Below are 27,389 nucleotides of genomic sequence, written 5' to 3'. Positions count from 1 at the left end.
GTCGGCCATCTTACTACAGACCAATGCATGACTTCTAACTGAACAAGGAAGACACCTTAAAACGTCTATCGTTAAACCTTAAGTAATCACTACATCAGGGGTTCTCAAACTTTGGGTCACCAGAAGCCTTCAAGAAAATAATATATTTTGAAAAATTTGAGCCCAAATTTGCTAATTTTTGCACTTTTTCTGCAACTAAACCAAACTTATTTTAACCTATTTTCATCACTTTCTCATGACATATTTTTGCTCCCTTTGATGCATTTTTGCTACATTACTCCTATTTTTGCCACCTCATCACATTCCTGCATATTTTGCACATTTTTCCACTTCCAAAACATTTTTGGCACTTAACCCTTTCTACCACTTTTCCACCTAGTGCCACATATGTTGACCCATTATTGTCACTTAACCTATTTCCACCTTATTTCATGCTTATTTTTTTTTTGCCAATTTTACCACATTCATCATGCCAAACATTTGCCAGTTTAAACTAATTGTTCCAATATTGACACTTTGAACCCTTTTAACCACTTTTTCTGTCCATTTTTGTCAGCTAATTTGAAACTTTTGACCAATTTCACCACCTTTTCCACCATTTTTGGTCACTTTAAACTCATTTTAATTCTGATTTAAACAAGGACTTCCATCTTTAAGATGACTATAATAATAATAAACATTCCTCGATAACAGTGATTATTATTCAGATGAATAAATAAAAGTATTTATCACAAATTCATACAATAGACCATCATTTTACTGACTTTATGGATGGACCCCAAAAATCTCTCCCCTTTATTCCCCCTTATAGATGGTCCTGTCTCCACATGACTGTTCTTCAATGTTCATGTCTGTGTTCAACCACCTTCAGCTACAGTGGGAGTCCCCACTCTTTGGAACCTTTATTTTAGGGGTCGCGACCTAAAAAAAAGATTGAGAACCATTGACCTACATCATAGTTTGTGAAACGTGTCGACCTCCACAAGCGTGCGTTTAAAGTGTTTTTTTATTGCATCTGAAGCTTGTAAATAATAAATTATAAATTCCTACTAGGAAAGGTTACACATTATTTTCTAATTTAGGTTGAGTATCCCTTTAAGCTTCCCAGAAGACAAAGAAAGTATTACATGTTGAGCTTTCCTGTATTCTTCTCATTCTCAACGAGGAGGAGGTTTTTTTTCGAAGCATCTGTAGACAAAAAAACAAAAACAAAACATACACAGAGAAAAAGCTTCAACGTAATGTCTAAAAAGCTCATATAAACTCTATAAACCCACTGAAAAAGACTTGGAATCACAGGGCACAGAATGTCATTTTAAAATGCAGACGGAAAAAACTGTAATTTTAATAAAGAATGTATATTGGATATTTAAGCATTAAAAAAATGCATTGATTTTGAAAAAATGCTTTGGACAAAAGCATGAAAAGCTTTAGATTTAACCGAATAATACAGTATACAAAAAGTTGCCTTGCTAGACTTTAGATTTGATGTGACTTTATTGTTTTTACTGAAGCTAATAATTGAAGTGTTGCCCTAATTTTCATGGAATGTATTACTTTATATCTAAAAAAAAAAATAAACGGTTAAATCCAGACTTGTTAGAATGATTTTTAGCATCTGTATTTTTTTTCTTCAAACCATTTTCAGACCGTGACCTCGTTTTAATATCACAAATATCTGGAGAGAGCAAAGACTTTTTCTTCTTCATTTATTTTTTTGATCATGTTTGTTCTTCTGTGTAACAAACACAGAGTAGCCAGGATTATTGATTAAGATTTTCATTCTGTAATTTATGTATTTAAATTTTTTCTATTTCTTCATTTCTCTATGCTGTATTTTATTGAACAACATTTATATTTGAGATATTGAGAGTATAGAATACTGTTGTTTTAGATTATGTGGTGTTTTAGTTAAAACACATAATTTAAATAATTAAAACATATGTATTTATAATATATTTTCTAACATTATCATCATCATCTAAATGACTAATAGGTCCATTAACCATCAAAATAAAAAAGATTAAAGTTGTAATTTTATGAGAATAAAGTCATAATATTTCAAGATTAAGGTCGTAATATTTCAAGATTAAAGTTGCAATATTTCCAGAATAAAATAGTAATTTTATGAGATTAAAGTCAATATTTCTAAACAAAAGTCGCAATAATTAGAGAAAAGTCATAATTTTATGAGATGTATCTTAATGAAATTGTAATTTTATGAGAATAAAAACGTATCTTAATAAAATCGTAATTTTATGAGAATAAAAACGTATCTTAATAAAATTGTAATTTCATAACACCAAAATACAAACAAACGACTACAAAGTAAACTAAATGACACTGAAAACACAAACAGGAACCCAATGACCACAAAAACACACAAATGACGGAAAAAATAATACAAAACAAAAAACACACATACACAAAATGACAGAAATATACTACATGACACTGAAAACACACAAACGACAAAATTATCTTTCTGGTCGGATTTAATCTGAATTATAAAATCCAGCCCAGCCCTATGAGTAATAATATATATTGATTAATGGAGCCGAGGACTCTGGGTTTCTCACGCTCCAGCCTTCACAATAATCTTTTGTTTTAAATGTGTAAAATAAATACATTTTAAAAAGAAGAAGTCATCAGTGAAAGATCCTACCTTTATAGATCTCTCAGACATGTCCTGTATGTAAAGGAACTAGATACAGATGATAGATTGAGCTCAGTGTAGAGTTGGCAAATGTCTGACAAACTGACGACACACCTCGTCTGTGTCCCACTCCAACGTGCGCTCGGAAAGGCGGGATTAGGTGGATAGAGACAGATGAGGGAATTATTCAGGGCTGTGACACACCTTAGTTAATGTCTGTGCACGGTTCCAGCAGTTACTTTATCACCTTTCTCTGTCCAATAATCTGTTGGAGGGTGACTTCCTCTTTCTACAGTGCTGACATGGGTGAGCACAGCAGGATAAAGGCATGCATTTTTACCTATTTTTATTTTCCACAGCTGTTCACTAGAAGTTTGGTTTTTTATTCAATCATTAATTTCAACAGAATTTCTAAAAATCCTCATTTCATTTACAGAAATCATGCCAATTTGCATCAACCTCAGTTGTTCCCACCATATACTGACAGTAAAAAATAACTGAAGTGAACTTGAATTGTTGACTATTGTTCTCTGTTTGAGTAACATCACTTGATTCATTCTTTTCTAACATTCCACACTTCAAAATAAGTCATAAATGTATGTATGATTCGTGCTGATATCACATCGGATCAATTTCGTTATCGACCAATACTCAAGGCTGTAACATTGGTATCGTATTGGAAGTGAAAAAGCAGGGACATCCCTACTCACAATAAATACAATTTGTAAATCAAATGTGTCAAGAAAACTGATTCAAATGTTCAATGAAACCCAGAGCAGCTTTGAGTTTAACATTTTTAAAAACTTTAACTATAAAACTAAGGGACCTGCCTAACAAACAAAAAAAAAACAACAAAACTCAAACTACCAAATTGCTTCGTCTTTTTACGTCGCAACGTCATCTTTGAAGGTCTTTAAAGTAATGAGCTCATTTTTTAAAATGTAAGAAGTAGAAAGTAATAGGGATGTCCCGATATACGATATATATATATATATATATATATAAAAACGTGTCATAATGTAGCAAACGACACTTAATTCAAATGTTACTGAAATGTCTTTCGGTTTGTCATAAATTCTTCATATTAAAATGGGGTCACGATCCAAAAAAGAAAGGGGAACCACTATATTAAATACTGTTTATTTCACTTATTTACAAAATGAGATTCTCTAAAATGTGTGTTATCACTCATTCACTCCATCATTATGATCCATAGATGTTTTTTTCATAGAATTCTGAGTAAAATGTAGTAGTTGGACATATGGGGGGACTTGGATTAAAAAATAAGAGAATAGAGCCAAAAATGTTTGAGAACCACTGCTCTACTACAGTGGTGCTAAACATACAGTATTTGAGCTCAAGGGCCAAACACGGACCGGTTTCATCTCAAGTAGGCCACAAACTTTAGGTGGGAAAATGAGTAATTTCAACATTAATCTGCCCTATAAATATATGTAAATGAAGGTTATGGAATTTACAGACAATATCTAATATTTACATTTCCTTGAGTTTTTGGCCAATTTTTATTCATTTTGGGAAACATTTGTGGAATAATTTTAATAAACTGCAGGATTTTAGAAAAGATAAAGATTTTTTTCAACAATTTGGATTAAAAATGACTGCCATCATGTGATACAAGGTTTGGGAAAACTGTGATTGCTGACAAATATCGTAGATATTCATTGAATTTGTGTATTTGGAAGTGCTGAGATTTTTACACAATGATTCATGTTTTCTATAATTTTGACTTTATCCTGTGAGCTGAATTTGATGCTCTAAAGCAGTGGTTCTGTAACTTTTTAGGCTCTCGTCCCCCATTTCTCTTATTTCTGAAACCATGCCCCCCTTATGTCCGACTCCAACATTTTGCTTAGAAAACTATTTAAAAACAATTATAGATCATAATGATGGAATGAACGAGTGATAACACACATTTTAAAGAATCTCATTTTGTAAATAAGTGAAATCAACAGTATTTAAAACAGTGGTTCCTAACATTTTTGGATCATGACCCCATTTTGATATCAAAACAAAAATTTCTGGCAACCCCAAAGACATCTTTCTCTAGAATTAGTTTTTGATCAAGTTTGAGCTCAGATACTTTTTTTTTTTTTTACTGCATTTTAGTTGAACTACATTTATATTTCACAAAGTGAAAATATAGAAATACAGTTGTTAAAAATTGTTACAATTAATAAAAATGATTTCAAAAATCTATTTAAATTTTTCAGAAATTGCAGGTGACCCCACATGGGCTCCCGACCAAGGTTGGAAAAAAACTGATTTAGTGGCTCATGAAAATATTTATTTCTATAGTTTTTATCATTTCCAGTCATCTCACGCCTGGACCAAGACTAGCACTTTATTTGTTAGTTTATAGTGATATCACGTACCCCTAGGGTTACACGTATTTGTGATGAAGCAAACACTGCTCTAAAAGGGCCAGATTTGGCCCCCGGGCCTTGAGTTTGACACATGGTCTCTAGATCATGGATGAAGAAGAATAAGATTAGCCTGACCAGTGACCCTGTAGTTATTCTTTTAGCAGTGGATATTAAGGCTGAACGATTATTGCATTTGCGATATTATCGCGATATAATAAAACACAATTTTCTGATCGCAAAGGCTGGAATTTTTTTTTTCTTGTCCTTTCCTGTTAAATTCAGAGTGTTTAAGATGTTTTGTAATCTGTGCTTTAAAATGTATTTTTTCTATTTATTTAAAGCTTAATTACACCTGAAATTCTTTATTATGAATTGATTTATTGTTTGTGTTCATTGAAAAATACATGACAAGAGGCCCTTGAAAAAAATAATCACATATTAAATTGCAATTGCAATATTGAGGAGAAAAAAGAAAAAAAACGCAATTAGATTATTTTCCACAATCGTTCAGCCCTCGTGGATATAAGTGTTTAAAAACTGGATGATGATTTACTGCTCTGAATGATAAATACATGATTATATTTCACTAAATGGCCTCAGAACGTGTTGGTTTGAACAACCAGAATCCTCAGTGAGAGGAAGACCCTAATAGTAGTAGTTATTATATCTATGTCATGTCATTAGTGAAAGAAATAGGAAAGTGGACAACCTTCATCAACAGATTAATGTTACGCTATCTATATAAGTGAGGACAGTAGTTCCTGAATGACTGCCTTGTTCTCTTCGAAGTACTTTTAGCTCCACCTTTTGGTTCTACAGAAGTCCTGCAAGTTGACACACATGGACTTCAGAGCGTTCTTAGTAGAACTATAGCCAAACATCAAATTAACTGGTGGGCAATAGAGGTGGGAACCTCTGGGTACCTCACGGTATGATTATCTCACGGTATGACGATACTGCGATTATCGATATATTGGTCAGAAATCAGTCTACGATAATCTATGACATAACAAAAAAAAAAAAGGTTAAGTGAAAAAATACAATTTTTATTTTATTTCTCTGAACGACAATAAATTGAAAAAGTGTCCTATGAACAGTGACACTATTTTAGTGCCACATTTCTGTAAATAAATGTCAACATACCAATGTAAACCAATCAATATCTCCATTAGTGCTTTCTGTAAACAATAAATAGGGTCTTTCTTACCAGTGACACCATTATAGTGCAATTTTCCACTAAACAATATATTGGTTCCTTCAACAAACAGTGACAAAATTTCTGTGAAGATGTACCTGCACATTTTAGTGGAAAGCAGAAAAGGTTTAAAAAAAAAAAAAAAAAAAAATCAAAAAAAAAAAAAAATCGATACTTCGCGGTAGCATATTGATAATCGATCGTGTGGAAAAATACCGTGATATATCGCCGTATCGAGATATCGTCACACTCCTAGTGGGCAACACCTTATTGTGTTGTGGGCATTAGTCTAAGAAAAATAGCTCATAAATGGTAATTCTATTTAGACAGTAATTAATTCATTAGCGATGTCCCAATACAACTTTTTCACTTCCGATACAATAACAATATTGCAGCTTCGAGTAATGGCCGATACCAATATTGATATAAGCAGGAATCATACATACTTTTATGACTTATTTTGTAGTGTGGAATGTTAGAAAAGGCTGAAAAGTGATGTCACTCAAACAGAGAACAATAGTCAGCAACAGTAGGGATGAGAAAAACTGACCCATTTATTATTAACCAATTGGTTACATACATTTTAACCTTCAACATAATATCTACAGTATTCTACAATTGAATAAAGAAAAACAAAATCAAGTTATAAGACCCTGAAAAATAACCTAAATAAACCCAATAAAAACAAATTATACTTTGAAAGTAGGGCTGGGAGAACAAATAATAAATAAATTATTTAATTGTAATGTATGTTATAAAATATGTAGTTATCTGATTTCTTAATCAGAAAATTTAAGCTATTGTGAAGTTGCTGTTGCACTTTTACTTAAACCTGGGTTAAAGCTTGAAATAGTTGAATGACAGAACCTCATTTACTTTTTATTTTGAGATTGTTCTATGGATTTTAACTCTTGACAATCACAGCACATACTGACAGTATATCTGATGTCTACAGTCATTTTAAGTGCATTGAAAAAAGTTCACTTCAGTTATTTTTTACTGTCAGTATATGGTGGAAACAACAGAGGGACAAAAACAACAATATTGTCCACGGCTCAAAGTGAAGAGTTTACAGCTAAAGTTTGACTGACTGTGTCCAAAACAATGTGATCATTGCTCTGTATTCACTAAAAAAACAAAACAAAATAAACATATTATTAATAACAAGAGCAGAAAACAAATACTAATCAGTTATTGAACTAAACTGCTGACTAACCCTAACCCTATCTCCACTTTCTGCAGTCTGAGCATGATGTGGACATTTTTTGATGGTCTGCTAGGGCCCTATAAAATCAGTTTGATTTTTTTCCAAATTCCGTTAAATTTTTTTCCCAAATTCCGTTTATTCAACTTTAATTTTTTAAATTCTGTGGGTTTTTTTTAGAAATATTTATAATTTGTTAAAAAAAACATTAGTTTTTAGCTCCTGTGAGGAAACAAAAAAAAAAAAAAAAAACATAATTAAACAAAAATGCATGTAAAAAATAAAATAAGATACAATTAAAAGGTAGATATAAGTTGTAGTGACATGGCTCATTCTGATGATCCTTTTTAATTATTTATGTGTCATATAAAGATGTATGGTATGAGAACAGTATTAATGTCACCTGATTTCCTCTCAGGGATCAATGATTTACTGAATCTGGTCAGGTTTTAATCAACTTAGTTTAAATTAACCTAATTTAAATGATCCTATCTTCTGTAGCTCTGATGAGATGTTGTCAGAATGTAACATTCTAATAATGTTGCTCCAACAGATTTTAATTTTGTAAACCGGAAGTTCCCACTGAAACGGTTGCACTTGATGTAGATACTGTAGCTGACTGTGAATGTGAGGCTGGAATAAAAAGAACTAAAGGACAACACGGACTGAGTTATTCTTAGACAACAGTTCAAACACTGAGCAGGTAAAGATGATTAAAACTGATCACGTTTTCACGGAGCACCGCTGTGCTACACAAAAAACGGGCGGAGCTTTACAGACAGCAAAGTTAAACAGGCACTGGTGACTCTGTATTTAGGAGTCAGTGATGATTTGCGTTGCTTTTTAGACGGTGTTTGTGGTGGTTTAAGATGAGTTTAACACAGCCAGGACAGGAGAGGGGAGAGCGGTGCAACTAATAAGCGGTCCCCGGAAACATTTCCCCACAAAAAAACGTTCCTGGGCCCCGCGGTGACAGCGTTTCATGTCGATTCTGTCCATTTCCGCATTTAACCGTTTTTATTGGTCAATTCCGTGATTCCATCCGGATTCTATAGGGCCCTAGTCTGATCAAAAGAGATTTTAGATACAGTCCGATAAAATCCAATATTCGTTTTCTGGCTATTGGATCGATATCAATATCGGATCGAGACACCCCTAGAATTCATGCAGACAAACGCTGTCTTGTACGAGCTCTAACATAACCATATAAATGAATCATTTGATACATCATTGTCTGTAAAAAATAGCTTCCCATTTTTTACCTCATGATATGAATCACAATCAATTATTAAATGTGATTTTAGGAGAACTAATGTTTGTGATGATGACTAATCATTGCTTCCTAAGAATCACTTTTCTTGTTTTTAAAACAAAAACACAAGTTTAGACTTTACACAAATTAGCATTTAAGATCAAAATTGACAAAATGTGAATTAGCATGAAGATGTAAAAACCTGTTTTATCATGTATAACTTCAGCATAAGTAGGGTTGGACAATATATTGAGTCAAGATATATTGAGTTTTCTATTTTGGTGATACAGAAAACGACAATATTGCCTATATCGATATATACATTTTTTTTATAGCTTATTTTGTATCAAAATACTCGTTTTAAGGCCTTACATGGTCCATGCAGGCTAATTGGTGCCTGCGGGCCTCATATTGGAGACCACTGCCCAAGAGATGTTTCAAGAACAAAGGACTGAAACGTGTCAAATCTACATGAGTTTGATGAAATCCAGCATATGACTGTCCTGCATAATAACATACAGCAGGCATAGGCAACTGGCGGTCCAGGGGCCACATACGGCTCTCTGTCTAATTGTGTGTGGCCCCCAAAACATAATTGTAATTAATGAAGTTGGAAATTATATGAAGTTCACCATAATACACAAAGTATTAACACCAAAAGATTTAAAACGATACACAAAATGATTAATAAAACACAAAACCACTACAAAAGACAACATATACAACAGGACTTCAAAGATACTAGGGCTGCACAATTAATCAAATTTTAATCTTTAGTCAGCAGCAGCTTTCAGTCATTTGGTGGATTAATGAGAGCTGTAATTATTTCCAATGAGTTGCATTTCATAAAATCACTCTGTTATAGTGTATTTATTCAGTTAACCCTCAGTACATCTTAAATGATTGAGTTAATTTCTTTTTTATTGGTATCGTTTTTAATTAAAGCTTTATTTTACACTGTAAACTGTTTATATATATATTTATTTTTTTCTTCTTTAAAGTAGTGCAAAAGAAACAGATTTTTTTTCCTAACATGATAAATAATTGTGATTATAATCATGATCACAATATTGATCAAAAATAAATCTGCAGCCCTAAGACACAAAATGCCAACACAATTACACAAAATGACAGAACAATACACACAAATTACAACAAAAACACACATTATGACTCACAAACACAAAATGAAAATTTGCCATACTGACAATAGACTAAATTAATTCAAAAAACACAGATTGGTCATTCTTCTTAATGCTGACGTTAACATTGATGATGTGGCCCTAGAATCAGATGATCCCATTTTTGTGGCCCCGCAGTGACACCGAGGCTTTAAATGAGTGAATCAGCTTTTCTTCCTCAGATCTGATCACTGAGCCATGTTTGTTTCTTTCTACCTCTTGTTTTTAGGTTTCCATAACAGAAACAAGGGAAGAACAGACATTAAACATGAGCGTGACCTCATTTCAAAATGGGAAACAGACGTTCATGTGGCACGTATGACTGATAATGACACTTTTAAATGTTTTTCTTATGAGTCTAAATTCATCCAGCTGCCAAGACATTATTTAGGCTTTGAAACACTAAAGAAGATTTACCAAAGTTCAGCCCAATAATTAAAAAAAATGAGATCTGATCTTATACAGTTTTCTAAAGCAAAGGTTCTCAAACATTTTTGGCTCAAGTTCCTCCTTTTTTTTTGTTATTTCTGAGTCTGTTCCCCCTTTGTCCGACTACAACGTTTTACTCAGAATTCTGTGATAAAACAACTATAGAGCACAATGATGGAATGACACACAACATAACACACATTTTAAATAATCTCATTTTGTAAATACATGGAAGGAAATAGTATTTAGTGTCTCCTGAATAGATTTAGTTTTATAGTTTTTATCATTTACGGTCATGTGGGACCATTACCGATCTTTGTATTTTCAGTTCATGTTCTAGTTAAGATCATTTCTATCATCATTGTGTGTATTTTGTTGTTTGTCCTTTTCATTATTCAGTATATTTGTCTCTTATTTTGTGTGTTTGTTGTTGTTTGTGTTGTTGGTTCCGGTGTTGTTTATGACATTTTGTATGTTTCTGTTGTTTTTGTGTATTTTGTGGTGATCTTGTGTATTTTTTCTCTTTCATGTGTCTCTGTTGTCGTTTTGTGTGTTGCTGATAAGTATTTATCTCTCTTAGTGTGCGTGCGTTTTTGGTGTCATTTTGTGTATTTTGTTGTTTGATGAACTTTTCATTATTGAGTATATTTTTGTGAGTTGCTAGTAATATTCAGTCTGACCATCATTTTTTACTAAAAATAAACAAAGCCACATATTTTTGAGTCTCTCTCATGTCAGGAAAACTATTATGAGGAAACGTTTCTTTTTTTTTTTAACATTAACAAAAAATAAAGTGTTACCTCTTCTTGTTAAGATGAAATTATTACACATGAAAGCATCAGTTTATACTTCTGTCAGTGCTGGTCCAAAATAATTAAGCTCTCAAGGCAACATTTTGAGGGCCACCTTTATCCAAAAAACCCCCAAAAACAAACAAAACCTCTTTAGCCCAGACCAGGGGGATATTTCATGAAATCTAAATAAGGCTAATCCTGATATCCTGGATAAACTAATCCAGGATGTAAGTGGAACAGCCATATCATCACTAAAGAAAAGACGGCTACATTTAGGAGTTTTATTCCGTGCCATTACAACATGCTTTGATTAGACTGCTCCATTAACAGCCTCAAAACAGTGTTTTTCAACTCATTTATAATAAAAACATATTGCTATGTCAGAAATAATGTAATAAAACTCAACGATATTTTAAAGTGAGGTTCAAAACTAGGAGTATTCCAACGTTTTGTATTAAAATGCTCTTTTTAGGATTCGCTGCTTTCACTACTTCTCAAAACAACATGAAACACAGTTAGACATAATTCTGAGTGTGTTCGAACCCAAACCTTCCCCTAAACAAGTCACACTACACAACTCACTCACACGTGCTGTCCCTGAGAGGAGAAAAAGACATATTGTGAAGTCGTTTTGTTCAGACTTTGAGTCAAAAATATTGAGCTTTGCATAGAACATCGCCATTTTGAGAAAAAAAAAATTAAATATGAGTTCAGGTCCATATTGCCCAGCCCTGACTTGAATTACAATTGGTTAACATTTACTTGTTCTCACAAGTTTAAATTTTTTTTATTTCAAACCATTTTGTACTTGTAAAGGTGAAATTTGTCATTATCCCGATTATTTTGCATTGTTTAGTATCTGGATATCGTATCGTGACATGCAAATCGTGAATAGTATCGTCAGATTCATGGCAATGCACAGCCCTAATATTTTGGCTAAAAGTATTATGCTATTTATTTTGTTGGTGAACTTTAAAACATAAGTTTTAAGCTTTTTTTTTTTTTTTTTTTTTTTTTTTTTTTTAAGAAAAGATTAGTAATATATCCATAAATTTCACACCTTAAACTGCTATAAATAACCGTGGCTCAGATGAATGCATTCACAAACATTGTAGATAAATGAGCTTGCATTAGACCCTAGGTTCCCAAAGTGGGGTACGGGTACCCCCAGGGGTACGCAAACTATCATAAGACGTACGTGAATAAACATTAAAAATAGCATTACAACATTGTTTACTAGAATATAAATATAGCAGCGGTCAGAAGCCTCCATGCATTGCCACAAACAACACATTTGCCTTTATAAGACTGCCCTCTAGTCCAGTGTTTCTCAAATAGGGATACGCGATAGCACTACAGGGGGTATTTGAAAGAGAGAGTTTTTTTTATATATATATATATATATATATATATATATATAATGAAAGCCTATTTTTTTATGTTATTGTTTTGCACATCACAAATGTAGCTTTTTTTTTTTTACATTTAATCGTTCTATGTCACACTTGACCTGTTTCTCACGCTAATAAAGCTGTTTTGAATTGAATTGAGAGGAAATTTAACAAAGTGTCAGTCTTGGTCCCACCCCAGGTGTGATATGACCAGAAATGATAAAAACTATAGAAATCCATCTATTCAGGAGCCACTAAATCAGTGTTTTTCAAACTTGGTGTCGGGACCCCATGTGGGGTTGCCTGAAAATACGGGGTAACGGGCCCCATTTATATATTGGTATGTGCCAATGATTTGGTACCACCAACCGTCGTAATATTTGACTCGCAAATAAATGAGTAATCGACTTTTCGTTTTTTATTTTGTGGCCCCTTTGGCCCCAAATTCAAAATCAGGCTCCGAGCATTGATGCGTACACATCCACAGATTATAGCTACCACATCTCAGCTGTTCACGAATAACAGAGGAGTAGTGATTTTAACTAGTATACACAACAACAACGACGAGAAGAAGAACAAAGTGAGAGTGTTTTGAGTCCGGTAGTCCGGCCTAAAAAGTGCAAACATGACAAGAGCTACATGGCTTTGTGCTAGCCAAACGTGCTTGATGCCCTTTGCCACCACAAACTTGTGTGAAAGTGAATTTTTAGGTTTGACAAACATGAAAATACAGAAAAAGACTTCCGATCCAAACATTCCAGAGTTCTGTTTATCTTAATCTCAGCTTTCTCATTAAAGTTGTATTTCAGTTTCAGGGGTAATGAATATGTTGTACTACTGATATACAGTATGTTCAATCAACAAATGTTGGGTAGAATTATTTTTCCAAAAAAGAACAGGACAATTATTTAAATAAATCTAGTGATCATTCAGAAAGGGATGTTTTATTGTGTGATTGCAAAAAAGTCAGACAAATTTCACTGTAAGGATACATTATACTGTATATGACATATTATGTTTTTTAAAGTGTGCAAAAGTAGGGGTACGTGGCTTCAGGTTAAAGGTCTGATGGGGTACAGGACTGTGAACCACTGCATCAGACAGATGTTTCCATACTTTTTGTGAACATAGATAAATTATAATATCATGTGATGCCCTTCCAGGAAAAGATTCATTGTGAATGTGTTCAGGCTTTCTCCAAATTCCTGAGATAAATGATTTTATCTTTATGTTAGCAGTGATTCTCAAACTTTTTTTTGGCTCAAACACCATCTTTAACTTACGAATCCAAGTACCTCCTTTGTCCGACTCACATTTTGCTCAGAATTCTGTGAAAAAAAAAAAAAAACCCACTATAGAGTAAATAAGTGAATGAAACAGTATTTAGTGCATCCTGAATAGATTTATTTATATAGTTTTTTATAATTTACAGTCATCTCCCTCCTGGTGTGGGACCAACACTGACCTTTATATTTTCAGTTCATGTTCTAATCATTATTTTGTGTCATTTTGTTGTTGTCTGTTCTTTTTATTATTCAGTACATTTTTCTCTTATATTGTGTGTTGTTGGTATTATTTAAATTATTATCTCAGTGTGTGTGTTTTTGGTGTCGCTTTCTATGTTTCTCTTATTTTTGTGTGTTTTGTAGTGATATTGTGTACTTTTCTTTGTCTTTGTTGTCGTTTTGTGTGTTTCTGGTAATTTATAGTGTGTTATTTTAAATGCTTTCATTTGTAATTTTCTACACACTCTTTTAAGTACCCCCTGTAGTGCCATCGCGTACCCTTAGGGGTACACGTGCCCCATTTGAGAAACACTGTTAGTGGGGTAACTGGTCCAGGACTGGGACCCTCCAGAGGTGGTGGTCTCTGAGGAGGACTACACCCAGAACAGAAGCACGCTGCGGACCCCACCACTCCAGGCTCTAACCGAGGCCACAGAGGCCGTCTTAGCGGGACCCCTACCCGGCAGAGCCTCCTGCTGACAGCCTGTTCACTACCCGGGACCTAGCAGACGTGTCCACAACCATAACGAACAGTAAAAACACACTAAAAAAAAAAGCTTTAAAAACTTGTGAGAAAGGCAGACGTACCTCCGCGCTGGGCTGCCCCCGCTAACTTTCCACAACCGAAGCTCACACAAACATCTCCGTGTGCATCCGCCGAGGAGCTCTAGGTCCCAGCCCGCCTAGAGCGTCCGTGACCCCGCTGTCCCTGCATCCAAACCTCGGTCCGACAGACAACACAGGGCCACATTAGACACCGCGTTTCCCTGAAAGGTTCATATCTGAGAGAGAAGAAGTCAGCGGGCCATGAGAGGAGGCAGGAAGTCCCCCTGTTGGCCTACAGAATGAGAGGAATGTGGGCCCCTTCCCCCTCCAAAGGTCCTCCTCCTCCTCCTCCTGATCATGGAAAGTGGAGGAAAAGTTCTCCTCCCCCTCTGTCCTCACATCCACACTAACCAGTGACTCCAAGTAGCGGTTACTGGTTTACACTGGGAGCATGTTTCAGACACTCATCATGGCACAGTGAACATCACATCATCTGGAGGTTAAACTTGTTGAAGATTGAAGTTTAGTGTCAGTGTAGAGTGACTTTAGTCATCATGGAGGTAAAACAACAATGTAGACATTGGTTAAGTCTGGGGTCACCAACACAGGGCCCAGGCAATAATGATAATAATAATGGCTTAGATTTAGATAGCGCTTTTTTTTTTTTTTTTTTTTTTAAAGGAGACTCAAAGCACATAAACCGTAATTAATTCACACCAGTCAGTCATACCGTTGGTGGTAAGCTACATTGTAGCCACAGCTGCCCTGAGACATACTGACAGAAACGTGGCTGCCATTTCACACCTACAGCCCCTCTGATCACCACCAACATTAATGCTCAATTCATACAAAGCAATGTGGGTAAAGGGCCTTGCCCAAGGACACAACAACTTGGATAGAGCGGGATTCGAATCCCCGACCCTTCGGTTATTTATTTTATTTTTTTAATTTATTTATTCAGTTTATTTCCGACATGGTTACATTCACTTCTTTTTTTTACATTTTTTTTTTTTTTTGTACATGCTGAAAAAGGAGACGAGAGAAGCAGTTTGCTTATCTGGGTTCCGTCCCCTGTTTTACCATCGCAAATTTACATGGGTTTACATGTCTCTCTGGTCAAACATTCGAGTTGTTCTGAACATTCCTTTTTTGTGTATTCTCATCTATAGTCAGTGTTGTCTTTTTTTTTTTTTTTTTTTTATTCCTCCTCCTCTCGATCGTTGTTCGTGTTGGCCTTGTTCCCTGCCAGACGTTGTTAGCATTCCTCCAGTGCAAGAATAGTTCCTCTTTCAAAGGTGTTTGGAAGTTTTTTCCCCTTTTCATCCATAATGTCACCACTCGGGAATGTCTCTTTTGGACACACAAGTTTGCAGCTTGTTTTGTCTCTACATCAAGGTTAATCCAGCTGTTGTTAGTTCTATTGGCAGTGTTGTATTTCCACTGTTAGATTTAACTTGTATAAACACATTATTATATCTTAGTTCATAAGCAAGGTAGTAATTTCATTGTACAGGAAAACATGTTTCTAACTGCACATATGACAATAAACACTGAATTTAAATTTAATGTAATCCTTAATCACCCCACCACCTAGCAATTGAAATGAATAAATGACAGACCTTTTTTTACTCTTGGTTTCCACATTTAATTCAGTCTCCGTAAAATAATCACAGTCTGAGTTTTGTTTCCAGTGTTTAAATAGATCTGGGTCCATATCCATGATTACCATCAGTAATGTTGTTGTTTAGGTGGATCCTTCGTATTTTCCCAAGTCTTCCATCGTTTTGATGAGGATTGGTTTTCCGTTCTCTTCTCCCAGTGGTGTGATGTAAATCCTGCAGTTCCTTGTCCATGTCTTTAGAATCTTTCCTCCTTTTTTTTATTTGGCGTGCCTTCCATGCGATGCTTGCATTTTTTTTTGTTAGGCTTTCATTAATAAAAACCTTCGTTTCCTTCAGCTTTCTTCCTTGCTTCAGTACTTTGAATTTCATATTCGTGACGGTTATTTTTACAGCTCTGTTATCATTTTTCTTTGGCAGGAGATGCCAGGAGTTGATGTCAGGGTTCAGGACAATGTCCTTCGACTTCAGGTAGTGAATGACCTGTTGTTCAATCGATTTTGTTTCTTCGTCACTCGCGTAACTCCTGGGTTTTATCTTTAGGCCTGTGATGATGACATCTTTCTCTCTTTCCTTTTGTTCCAGCTGTTCAACCCTGGCGTTCAACAATTTTATCTCCTCAGCATTTCTTTCATTCTTTCAGTACCTTTGCTTCGCTTTGTAGGTTTTCCAGTGAGTTTTCCAGCGTCTTTTCCAACGACTTTATCTCGGCAGATAGGTTTCGTAGACCCTCGCGTATCATCTCCTTGACCTCTTCCAAACCCAAATTGGGTTCTGAAGGGCCTCCCTGCGGTTTTTTCACCATTTTCCTTCAGTCTTGGGCCCAATTTTCAGGCTGTTCAGCTGTAGCCAGCTGTAGCCAAGGTCGTGTTATCGGAGCGAATGAAAACACGTCTGCTCTCTCCAAAGACCAGAGATTTATTGGACAACGCACTCTACCACTGATCCACAGTAGCCCGCTTGGACCATGTGAGGGGCCCTCAGGAGCTCTAGTCATCAATGAGCTCCATCTAAAAGCTGTTTCACTTTCCAGGATTCAAACGGGTGTAGTTATGTTAGATAAAGTTAAATTCTGCTGCACGGGATAAAGTTTTAGTATTAACCATCTTTAAATGTTTATTTTCACTGAAACATTGTGACAAGTGTTGAAAATCTGGTGTATAGTCAGTGGTATGTTATATACAGAGGTGGTAAAAGTGCTAGTCTGCAGTCATAACTGTCAAGTTTTGGATTTGAAAATAAGGGAAATTTTCTGGCGCCCACTACGATCCGTCCCACCCGCCCAACCAAGCTCCAGTATCCTTTATATTTTTATATAGATGTACAATAAATCTAAAATACCAACTTATCAAATATCATTATGTGATTAGAATCTGGTAGGTTGACCTTTATTAACACTGAAATGATGTGAACATTCCTACTAGGGCTGGTGATATGGACCAAAACTCATATCTCAATATTTTTTTTCAAAATGGTGATTTATGATATAAATCTAGATAATTTTATTTCGAATAAAGTCTGAGAAGAAAGAGAATTCTGGGCTAAATTTGCTGATCCAAAATGCTACACAGGCTCATTTTTTAACAAACAGCTGCACAATATGTGCCACTTTTGGGCTTTTCTCCTGTAAGGGACAGCATGTGTGAGTGATATGTGATCTGTAATATGGCTTGTTATGGGGAAGCTCTGAGTTAGGACTCTGTTCTGAGAAGTAAAAGCAGTGACTCTTAAAACTAGTATTTTGATACAAAATAAGCTATTTTATATATATATATATATATAAATAGAAAACTTGATACATCGCCCAGCCCTAATTCCTAAATTATAAAACAGCCTAAATTAAAAAATAAATGGATATATTAAGCACGTGTTTAATATACAAGTCAACACGTTGCATATTTACTATTAATTTCACGTTGCTTTTCTCTAAGTTAGACTAACATTTTGTTTTCATGACATATTTTATTTTTATTTCTCATGCACACTCATGTGGTTCTCTGGTATTCACTAATGACTTATTAGACACATTTATTACAGGCTTTACATCCTTTAACACTTTATAAAGCAGTGTATATTTGTGGAGCTTGTGATTGGATGATTTTTCATGGTGACTTATGTTGTTCCTTCCGCTGCGGTAGACGTTAAAATCTCATTATTAATCTAACAGAATGTGTAACTATGTCCCATCCTGATGGTCTTTAGGAAGATAAACTCTCCGTTCCAGTTTCCAATGTATTTACAGGAGTTCTTAGTTTTTTTTCCACCAGAACGTCTTCATTCATCATCTCTGTTCTGAGTTGTTTCTGGGTTTGTTGCTGATGTCAGCACTGATCTCACGAGAACTGTCATTCAGGCCATTTCAGGTGGAAGTTCTCACGAGGCTAGTGACAGTGTTCAGTTTAGTAAGGCATCTTTTAATTATTACTACATTAAAATACGGAATATTTACGGGAAAATAATAATACGGGAAGATGGCGGGAAAGAGGGGTAAAATACGGGAGTTTCCCGGCCAAAACGGGATACTTGACTGGTATGTCTGTAGTATTCAAGTAAAAGTAAAGATGTTTGAATAAAAAAATGACTGGGAAAAGTATTGAAGTTGTTCCCTTACTTGAGTAAAAGTAAAACACTAAATGTACTTAACAAGTAAAGGAAATGTCCCTTAATAATAAGACAGGGTTTTTTAAACAAGCAATTCCATGTCTCTTATTTTTTTTAAGAATATGTAGAAAACTGGTAGATGTAAACAAGTTAAAACTGTTACCTTTGAACGCCTGGAGAATTTAGCACTCAAAGATAAAATGTGTAAATAAAATGTTTCAAGAAAAAGAAAAAAAAAAGGCACATGTTCAATGAAACCCAAAGCAGCTTTAAGTTTAAAGTTTTTAAAAATGTTAAACATAAAACTTAGGGACCTGCCCAACAAAAAAAAAAAAGCTCAAACTACCAACATTTTGCGTTTCTTTACGTTGTGGCATCATCTTCAAAGGTCTTAAAAGTAACTCAGCTCATTTTTAAAATGTAAAGAGTAAAAATATATTTGTTTCAAAAAGTAAGCAGTGCAAAATAAGAAGTTACCAAAAAAATAAATACTCAAGTAAAGTACAAATACCCCTAATACTTAAGTACAGTAACTAAGTACTTGTACTTCATTACTTGTCACCTCTGGTTATATATAATATGATATAAGATGTATTTTTAAAAACATATGGTGTGTATTCTCTAAAAATAGTTTGTTAGTAGCTAGTAAAATAGGAAGATAATTTTTCCTATGAAATGTAATGAAAATGAAACAAATTAATAGATTAGAAGAAATTAAGTGTTTCATGTTGAAATGTAAACATTTCCTACCTTTTTAAGTTACTGCTAACCTTCCTTATTATCTTAACCTCTAATTAAAGTGAACATTTAGTATTTAATAAGTTATTTTCTAACTGGTAGCCCTTCAGCTATATGAAGTAGCTACAGTTTCAGAAAGGTTGGTGACCCCTAGACTAAGTGAATGTGCTTAAAAAAAAAAAAAAAAAAAAAGATTTGCGCCAACCACAATGTATGTAACATATACAATAATGCAAAAATGATTAGTAACAGAAAATCTAGCTTCATTTTGCTGCAGTACCATACATGAACTGCTGGGTGCAGTGTAACTTCACCATTTACATTGTGAAGAAAAAAAAACCAACCTGGAGTCTCAAAAGTTTGGGACCATGTCACTGAAAGCTTATACGACACACCTGAGGTAGAAATAACATCTGTGACATGAAACTAACTGTAATATATTAGAATCAAAGCAGCAGAAAACTATTTTGTGAAAAAAACACTCAACATTTCAACTGGCCTTGAAAGGAAGACGATGGTACATGACTTGAGCGCCAAAAATAACTTTAATTCATATATATTTTGTACAGTCACTGTTTTACTTTTAGAATGAATGCGGAAATGGAAAAACTGTATGAAGACCTTTGACCAGTAGGAGGGGCAATGGTCTTGAATGCAATTAGGGGGGCTTAACTCTTTTTTCCCAGTTCTCTTTATTTATTTAATTGTCATGTGTTACTATTTTCAGGACAAGCTCCGCCCACACATGCAGGGCACAGTTTTCTGAGTGGCTGGAGAAAGAAACTCGTGAAAATTACCACATTTTTAGATTTTCTTTCTAGACAAAAAAAATAAATAAAAACCTGACTAAAAAAAAACAATCCAAATGTTTTAAAGTGTTTCAACGATTGTGTTTATGATGATGAATGATTTTGTTTTATTCACTAGTGCAGGGGTATTAAAATCATTTAAGCCAGGGGCCAAATACAGACAGCAGTTGTGACCTTAAGTGGACCACAGATTTTTTTTTTGTGGGAAAAAACAGCAAATTCAACAATAATGTCCCCTGGTTGGCACTTCCACGTATAAATCATATGGAAATGAGCAAATATGTTAGTATATCAGTCCCTGCAGGATCTTCACTTCAATTCCCTGACTTTAAGAATTTGGGGAAAATTTGCAGATTTTGTAAAATTGAGTTCCTTCAACAATTTCAGATTCAAAAGGCTGCCATCATGTGATATAAGAAGTGAAAACTGGGCTCTGCAAATGTTGTGGCTTTTTTAAAATAGATTTTTTTTTGTATTTGGAGGGGCTAAGATTTCTACAACTGAATTAGTGGTAATTTATAAAACGTTTCAGTTTTTTTCTATCATTTTTACTTTCTTGAGTGGGCCAAATGTGATGCTCTGAAGGGCCAGATTTGGCCCCCGGGCCTTAAGTTTGAGTAACGCAGCAGGTGTTGGGTGTGGGACCCTGACTCCTACCCATTTATATTTTGTTACGATTTATTTATCCTTTTTGTATGTCATTTTGCAAAGGACCCAAAAAAGAGAACATTTTAAAATATTGTACATTGAGTGAAATAAAGAAACTACAAAATTAGCATTTACTGAAGAAAATGCAAGTGAGGATGCAGGTGCTGGCCCACGTGCAACTGTATTAGCTAGCATTAACATAATAACATTAACCTAGCATTAATATTAGCTTAGCATTAACACTAACCTAGTGTTAACATTAGCAATACCATTAACCTAATATTAGCATTAACATCAGCATTAACATTAGTATTATCCTAACAATAACATTAGTTTGCGTTGGCATTAACCTAACATTAGCACTAACTTAGCAATAACATTCACTTAGCATCAGCATTCACCTAGCTATAAACATTTGGCCTAGCATTAGCACTTAAACTAACATTAACCTAGCCGATAAGGTTGAAAAAGGTTAAACGTATTAGTTGAACGGTTTGTAAGATTTGAAGGTAAAAAGTGGAGCAGCTCCACTAGCTAAACCAGCTATAAAGATGGGATCAGAGCTCAAAAGTCATGCAGTTTTTAACCAAAGAAAAAAAAACTCTATAAGTTACTAATTATAAAAGTACAAAGCATAAATCTTGGGAACTTTTAGAATGTTTTTGATAGCTTATTTGCCAAACTTGGACAGACAATGTAGGAGGAGTTAAAACAGACAGAAGAAGAAAAAAGATAATCAATAACGAGGAAGCCTCCTGGATCATCACTAATCAATACTAAATCACATCTTGAGTCACTGTACCTGTCCTGGGTTTTTTAGTGTGGATGGGTTTTGTTTTTTTGTATTTACCTGCTGTGTCTTTCTGTCCAGGCTGATTCCTTAACTGGTGACAGGTGTGCTAACCAGGAAGAGGCAGGTGTATGTACAGCTGTGATGATCTTTTCTGTCATACCTCCCAGCCCTTCCCCTCCTGTTGCTGCTGAGCTCATTAGCCTCATTAGTTCCACCTGTGTGTGATTACTCTCACAGAGGGCCGCTCTGCTGCTAGGCAACCCAGGCGGCTGCCGAGGGTGCCACCTTTTGGAGGGGCATCAAATTGCACCCTCTCCCCCCAAAATAAATAAATAAATAAAATAAAGAAACATAATAATAAATTAAAAAGGTAAATAAACATGAAACACCACCCTTTGCAATCACTATGCATGCTTTATCCTAATTAAATATTAATATAAAGTCCAGACGTGTAAGTAATTTTGCTGTTTATTTGCTGCTTACAAGCAATCTTCTGTTCATATTTATGCTATTTCAATGATTTGTCATTGATTTTTTTTTACCTCCCACATTGCATTTCCTTTTTGCATATGTAGTATTTCTTGTTCTATTCTATTTTGTTGTGTTGTTTGCACTTGTGTTCTTTGGTTTTAAGGTTTTGTTACTGACTACTAGTAAAACTAAAAAAATAAATAAAAGTTTCAGTGCAAGGAAATTTCTACTTGCACTGAAACTTTATACTTTATTTTAACTTTTGATTGCACTGTGTTTCAAACCTGTAGGTGATATAGTGTATTATAGTGCATTATTCAAATTGGTATTTTTTTGTTTGTTGTGTTGCAGAATTGCATTTTTTTTGTCCTGATATTTGAAATAAAAAACAATGTACTTTGTATAGACTAAAAAAACTCCAACTTTATTCATTTTTTGCTTTAGGGTTCTCTCCCTCCCAGTGTGATGTTCTCTGCTACTTTAAATCAGTGGTTCTCAAACTTTTTTGGGTGTTCCCCACTTTGAAAGAAGACGAAATTATCCTGACAAATAACACATTTTCAAAATTTATTGGAAATAATTACAAAACAAATTTACAATCAATAGTTGCACTTCAAAAGTGAACAATGTGCTATAGGCCTTATTTAGATCATACAAACCCATTGTTCCTCAAGTCAGAGTTGCAGATTTCGTTGTTTTTCAAACTATTCAAGTTGTATTTAAGGCCAAGAATAAATCATTACCTGAAAACATTCAAAAGTTCTTTATTGAGAGGGAAGGGGTTTAAACAAACTGAGAAGTAAAGTTAATTTTAGGTGTGTGAGTGTGCGTACAACAAAGAAAAGCTTTTGTGTATCAATATGTGGAATACAAGTTTATTATTGGAAATTAAAGGGTACAAATATCAATTGATTTAAAAGAACATATAAAGAAAATATATTTACATTGTATGACAATTTTGAAAGTGTGTAATAAGTTTTTTGTGTGTATTTAATAAAAATCATATAAATATGACATAAAATTGATTTACTAACAGCAACAATGGTTGGAAAACAGGATGCTGATAATTAGATTATTTGTTACTGTAATGTAGGAAAAGGGGCGGGACTAATACGTTTATACCTCCACCCACTCGCTTTACAACACAAAAAGTATGTGTATGCAGGAATATATGTAATTATTGTTTTGTTTTTCTTTTTTCTGGAAGGAAGCCATCTGCATCAAATATTTTGTTTTCTTGTTGCATTCTTTATTTTGTACTGACCAGTTCACAGCTATACTAACTAACAAAAAACAATCCTATAAAAAGACAACAACAAACACATATTTAATGTGTGATACAATAAACCAGTGAAAAAGAACACAAACAGGTCCACATTCATGACGAGTCATTTCATCCCCCAGGTGATGAAATGAAATGTATACTTTTATTAAGTTAAATAAAATGAATAACTTTTATGTATGTATAGATAAATACTGACACCACATATGGATTAAATATTTACTACCTACCACAAGTAACAAAATCCTAAAATAAAAGGTGGAAGTTGTTTTCAAAAACAACTTTATTTGCTGCAGAGCTGGTCCCTGAACGCAACCTTTCCATTATCAGCTGTGAGCAGACGCGTCTCTGAGAATCTTCTCTTATCTAATCCTTCACTCGTGTTACTGAACGTCATTTTCAGCTGATAGGTGGACTTTTTGATAAACTTGTGTGTGTAAGAAGGAGACATTTTTGTGCTTTGAGTTCGACGACGACAGTCGGACTCATAACATTTGAGATCAGTTCGGAAATCTTTGGAAGCTATAATTCAACTACTTTTAGGAAACAAGAGCTGGATTTAGAACATCTGTCATAGGACAGGTTAGTTCTCTGATGATGTGCAATAATATTACATTTATATATACACCTACTATTACCTGTAGTAACATTCCTTTGTCGTTTGTGTTATTATAATCATTCATTTATTTTAATGTGCATATTTTTAGGTCTTTAATCTTGGATCAAACATTTTCAATCCATTAAGTGGAAAGATGTCCTCAAGTCAAGCAGTATGAAGAACGGTAAGCTATTTATTTTATTTCCTACAAACATTACTTTAAAACTATAATATCAAAATTCAAATGGAAAAATTGTTTTAAAAACCCCACAAAAACATCACTTTAAATAAGCAATTAATATGTAAAGTGCTATTTTATGTTACTCTTCTTGCTACTGTAACAGACCAAATAAACTGCTGGACAAATAACATCTTATTGTTTATTTTATAAAGAAGGGGGTCTAAACCAGACTTTCAGTGACTAGGAAAAACACAGAAAAAGAATGTAGAATTTCTATTAAATTAGTATGAAAACAATTTAAGTTTGATGAACAAAATTAACAGTTAAAAAGTATTTTATGAACTTTGTACAGTCATTTCAGCTATTTATCTGCTTTACAAAAACTTTATTAGGGCATGGCAAATGTCAATATTACAGTAACCTATAGCTAATCTGTTTTCACTATATATACATGTCTCTTCTTTGTATATATTGTCTTATTCTATTTTTTTTTCCATAATAAAATTGAGATAACTACAAAATGGATTATCTGGTAATTTACACAATAATCCATGAATTCTGTCATTTTTACTTTCTCCTGAGGGCCAAATTTGATGCTCTAAAGGGCCGGATTTGGTCCCCGGGCCTTGAGTTTGACACATAGAGGCAGGGGAGTGACAGAAAATGCTTCGGTAGCATAAAAAGGAACCAGCTGCTCTTATTATCGCACACAAACACACACACACGCACACGCACACACACACAGGCATGACAGGCATGCTGTGAAATGCATGTTGCATAGGAAAATATATTGATTTATGTTTTCATAAAACATTATATATGTGCATGTTGTCAACAGCCATTCATTTTTTAAAAACTAAGTTTGGTTGGTATCATATTGCATTATATCGGGCGCCGATTGTAAAGTTGTGTATACTAAAATAAACAGCAGCTTTTTGCAACATTTAGCAAAAAACCACGTTTAAAAAACGTATGTGAAGGTTACTTTTGACTAGATTTACAGCAATATTTGTGATATTTTTTTCTCATCAAAATGAAACATCAATGTTAAATCTAAATGTTAAATGTAAATCTAAATGTTAAATGTAAATCTAAATGTTAAATGTAAATCTAAATGTTAAATGTAAATCTAAATGTTAAATGTAAATCTAAATGTTAAATGTAAATCTAAATGTTAAATGTAAATCTAAATGTTAAATGTTCATGCCACAGGTGAAACTAAATACTAGCTAATATGCAAATTCACCGGAAGTACCAAAATAAAAGTTAATTAACATTTAGATTTAAACATAACATTTATATTTAGATATCATATTTAACATTTAGATATAACATTTAAATGGTAAATGGACTTGATTTTATATAGCGCTTTATCACCACACTGAAGCAGTCTCAAAGCGCTTTACATATCAGCTCATTCACCCAATCACTCTCACATTCACACACCAGTGGGACAGGACTGCCATGCAAGGCGCTCGTCGACCTCTGGGAGCAACTTTGGGTTCAGTGTCTTGCCCAAGGACACTTCGACACATAGTCAGGTACTGGGATCGAACCCCCAACCTCTCGATCAGAAGACGACCCTCTACCACCTGAGCCACGGTGGTAGAGGGTTTAATGTTTAACATTTAGATTTAAAATCAACATAATCATAAATAAGTCACAAATATTGCTGTAAAATGTTTAAATGTGGTTTGTTGCTAAATGTTGCTGTTAAAGCAGACTGTAGACAAAAAATGTTCATTGGACTGAAAACATTTGTGGACAAAATGATGCTCCAAATGCCTGAATAAACCATTAAACTGATGTATTATAATATGTATTACAGCATAAAATTATGATAAAACACCAATTTTTTTCTTATAACAAACAGATACTGCTTATATTAAAGTTAATCTGACAAATAATGTCATGGACAATAATTTGTGACATAAGTTGATTTAAATACTTTGTAAAATGATGCCACTGCAAAATATAATCTCAGAAATATTCAGTGTACAACAGCTTGCCAGAAGCTTTATTATTTTTATAGATATTATTTTTCGTTTGTTGACAGAGCCTGACGAGACAATGGACGACATACCACATTCACCAAAGACTCAAACTGAGGCTGACGTTACAGCCAAAAAAGAGTCCATGGAAAGACTGAAACACCTCACTGGACAAGTTATTGAGGAGCTTCAACAATACTGTGAAGAGTCACGGCAAGAGAAGAATGAGACTGAGCTCATCAAAACAAAGACACTGTTGCAGAAAAAGCAGATTGATCGACTTACAACAGAAAGCAGGAAACAGAATTCATTAATACAACAATTAAAACCACAAATAGAAAACGCTATTGAGCAGCTCTCGACAAACAAACAAGCTTTTACTCAACAAACATCCAAACTTTTTAAAATACTGGAGGAAATACACAGAGAAAAGGAAAGTGTGAGCAGATTACACCGTACCATCATCAGTGAGTGTAAAAAGTTGGAACATTTCAGGTATTATAAAACCAATTCCCAAACAAGTCAGGGATCTCCTGAACCCTTAAAAAAGATCCAGCCTGGTCAGGATATAATGGAGACGCTTTTGGCCCGGAGCAGAAGTCTCCTTCAATCTATGAAGGTGAAGGAAGAAATTGGACAAAAGATAGAAAGAAACATAGAAATTATTTATGAAAATACAAATCAAATGTCCCATCAAAGAGATAAGATGACCATCAAACAAAGTGTTAATGTAAAGCTTGAACCGAGCACAAACCTTCTTAGAAATGAACAAACACCAGAAACAGAGAGAGATCACAAAGTTAATAAAGTAGAACTAGAAAATATCAACATAAAACTCAAAACAATTTGGGACGAGTTGGTAAAACTTAGCAACGAGCAGGAAGAAGTTGATCATCAAATATTTGACCAGATTAAATCTGAAAGAAGTGAACTAGAGCGAATCAAAATCCAAATACAGACGGAGAGAGAAAATCTAGAAGAAGACAAGAAATCGGCTAAAGCAGAAATGGAAACAATGAAGCGTATGGAGGAGTTCATTGAGACACAGAAACAGGAGTTGGACCAAAAATTACAAATAACAAAGAGAACAATAACAGAGATGGAACTGATAAGTAGTGAAA

General features: G+C 34.2%; 1 protein-coding gene across 3 annotated transcripts in view; it reads right to left on the bottom strand.

Annotated features, from left to right (window-relative positions):
- amot (angiomotin) overlaps window positions 1-14,878 on the bottom strand; it is a 56,974-nt gene extending 42,096 nt beyond the window's left edge. The window contains exons 1-2 of one of the 3 annotated variants that reach the window (XM_028467100.1): window positions 14,580-14,878; window positions 1,128-1,188 (exon numbers count right to left, since the gene is read on the bottom strand). In XM_028467100.1, the coding sequence (XP_028322901.1) occupies window positions 1,128-1,188 (61 nt within the window). In that variant the 5' untranslated portion in view covers window positions 14,580-14,878. Of the gene's footprint in view, window positions 1-1,127; window positions 1,189-2,665; window positions 2,793-14,579 lie in introns of those variants that run through there. The other 2 variants (XM_028467099.1, XM_028467101.1) reach the window with 2 other exon arrangements.
- Window positions 14,879-27,389: the final 12,511 nt, after the last annotated feature.

This window comes from Gouania willdenowi, chromosome 14 (genome assembly GCF_900634775.1).
Source record: "Gouania willdenowi chromosome 14, fGouWil2.1, whole genome shotgun sequence".
In the NCBI taxonomy this organism is placed as follows: Eukaryota; Metazoa; Chordata; class Actinopteri; order Blenniiformes; family Gobiesocidae; genus Gouania; species Gouania willdenowi.
This window is presented reverse-complemented; position numbering and strand designations above follow the sequence as displayed.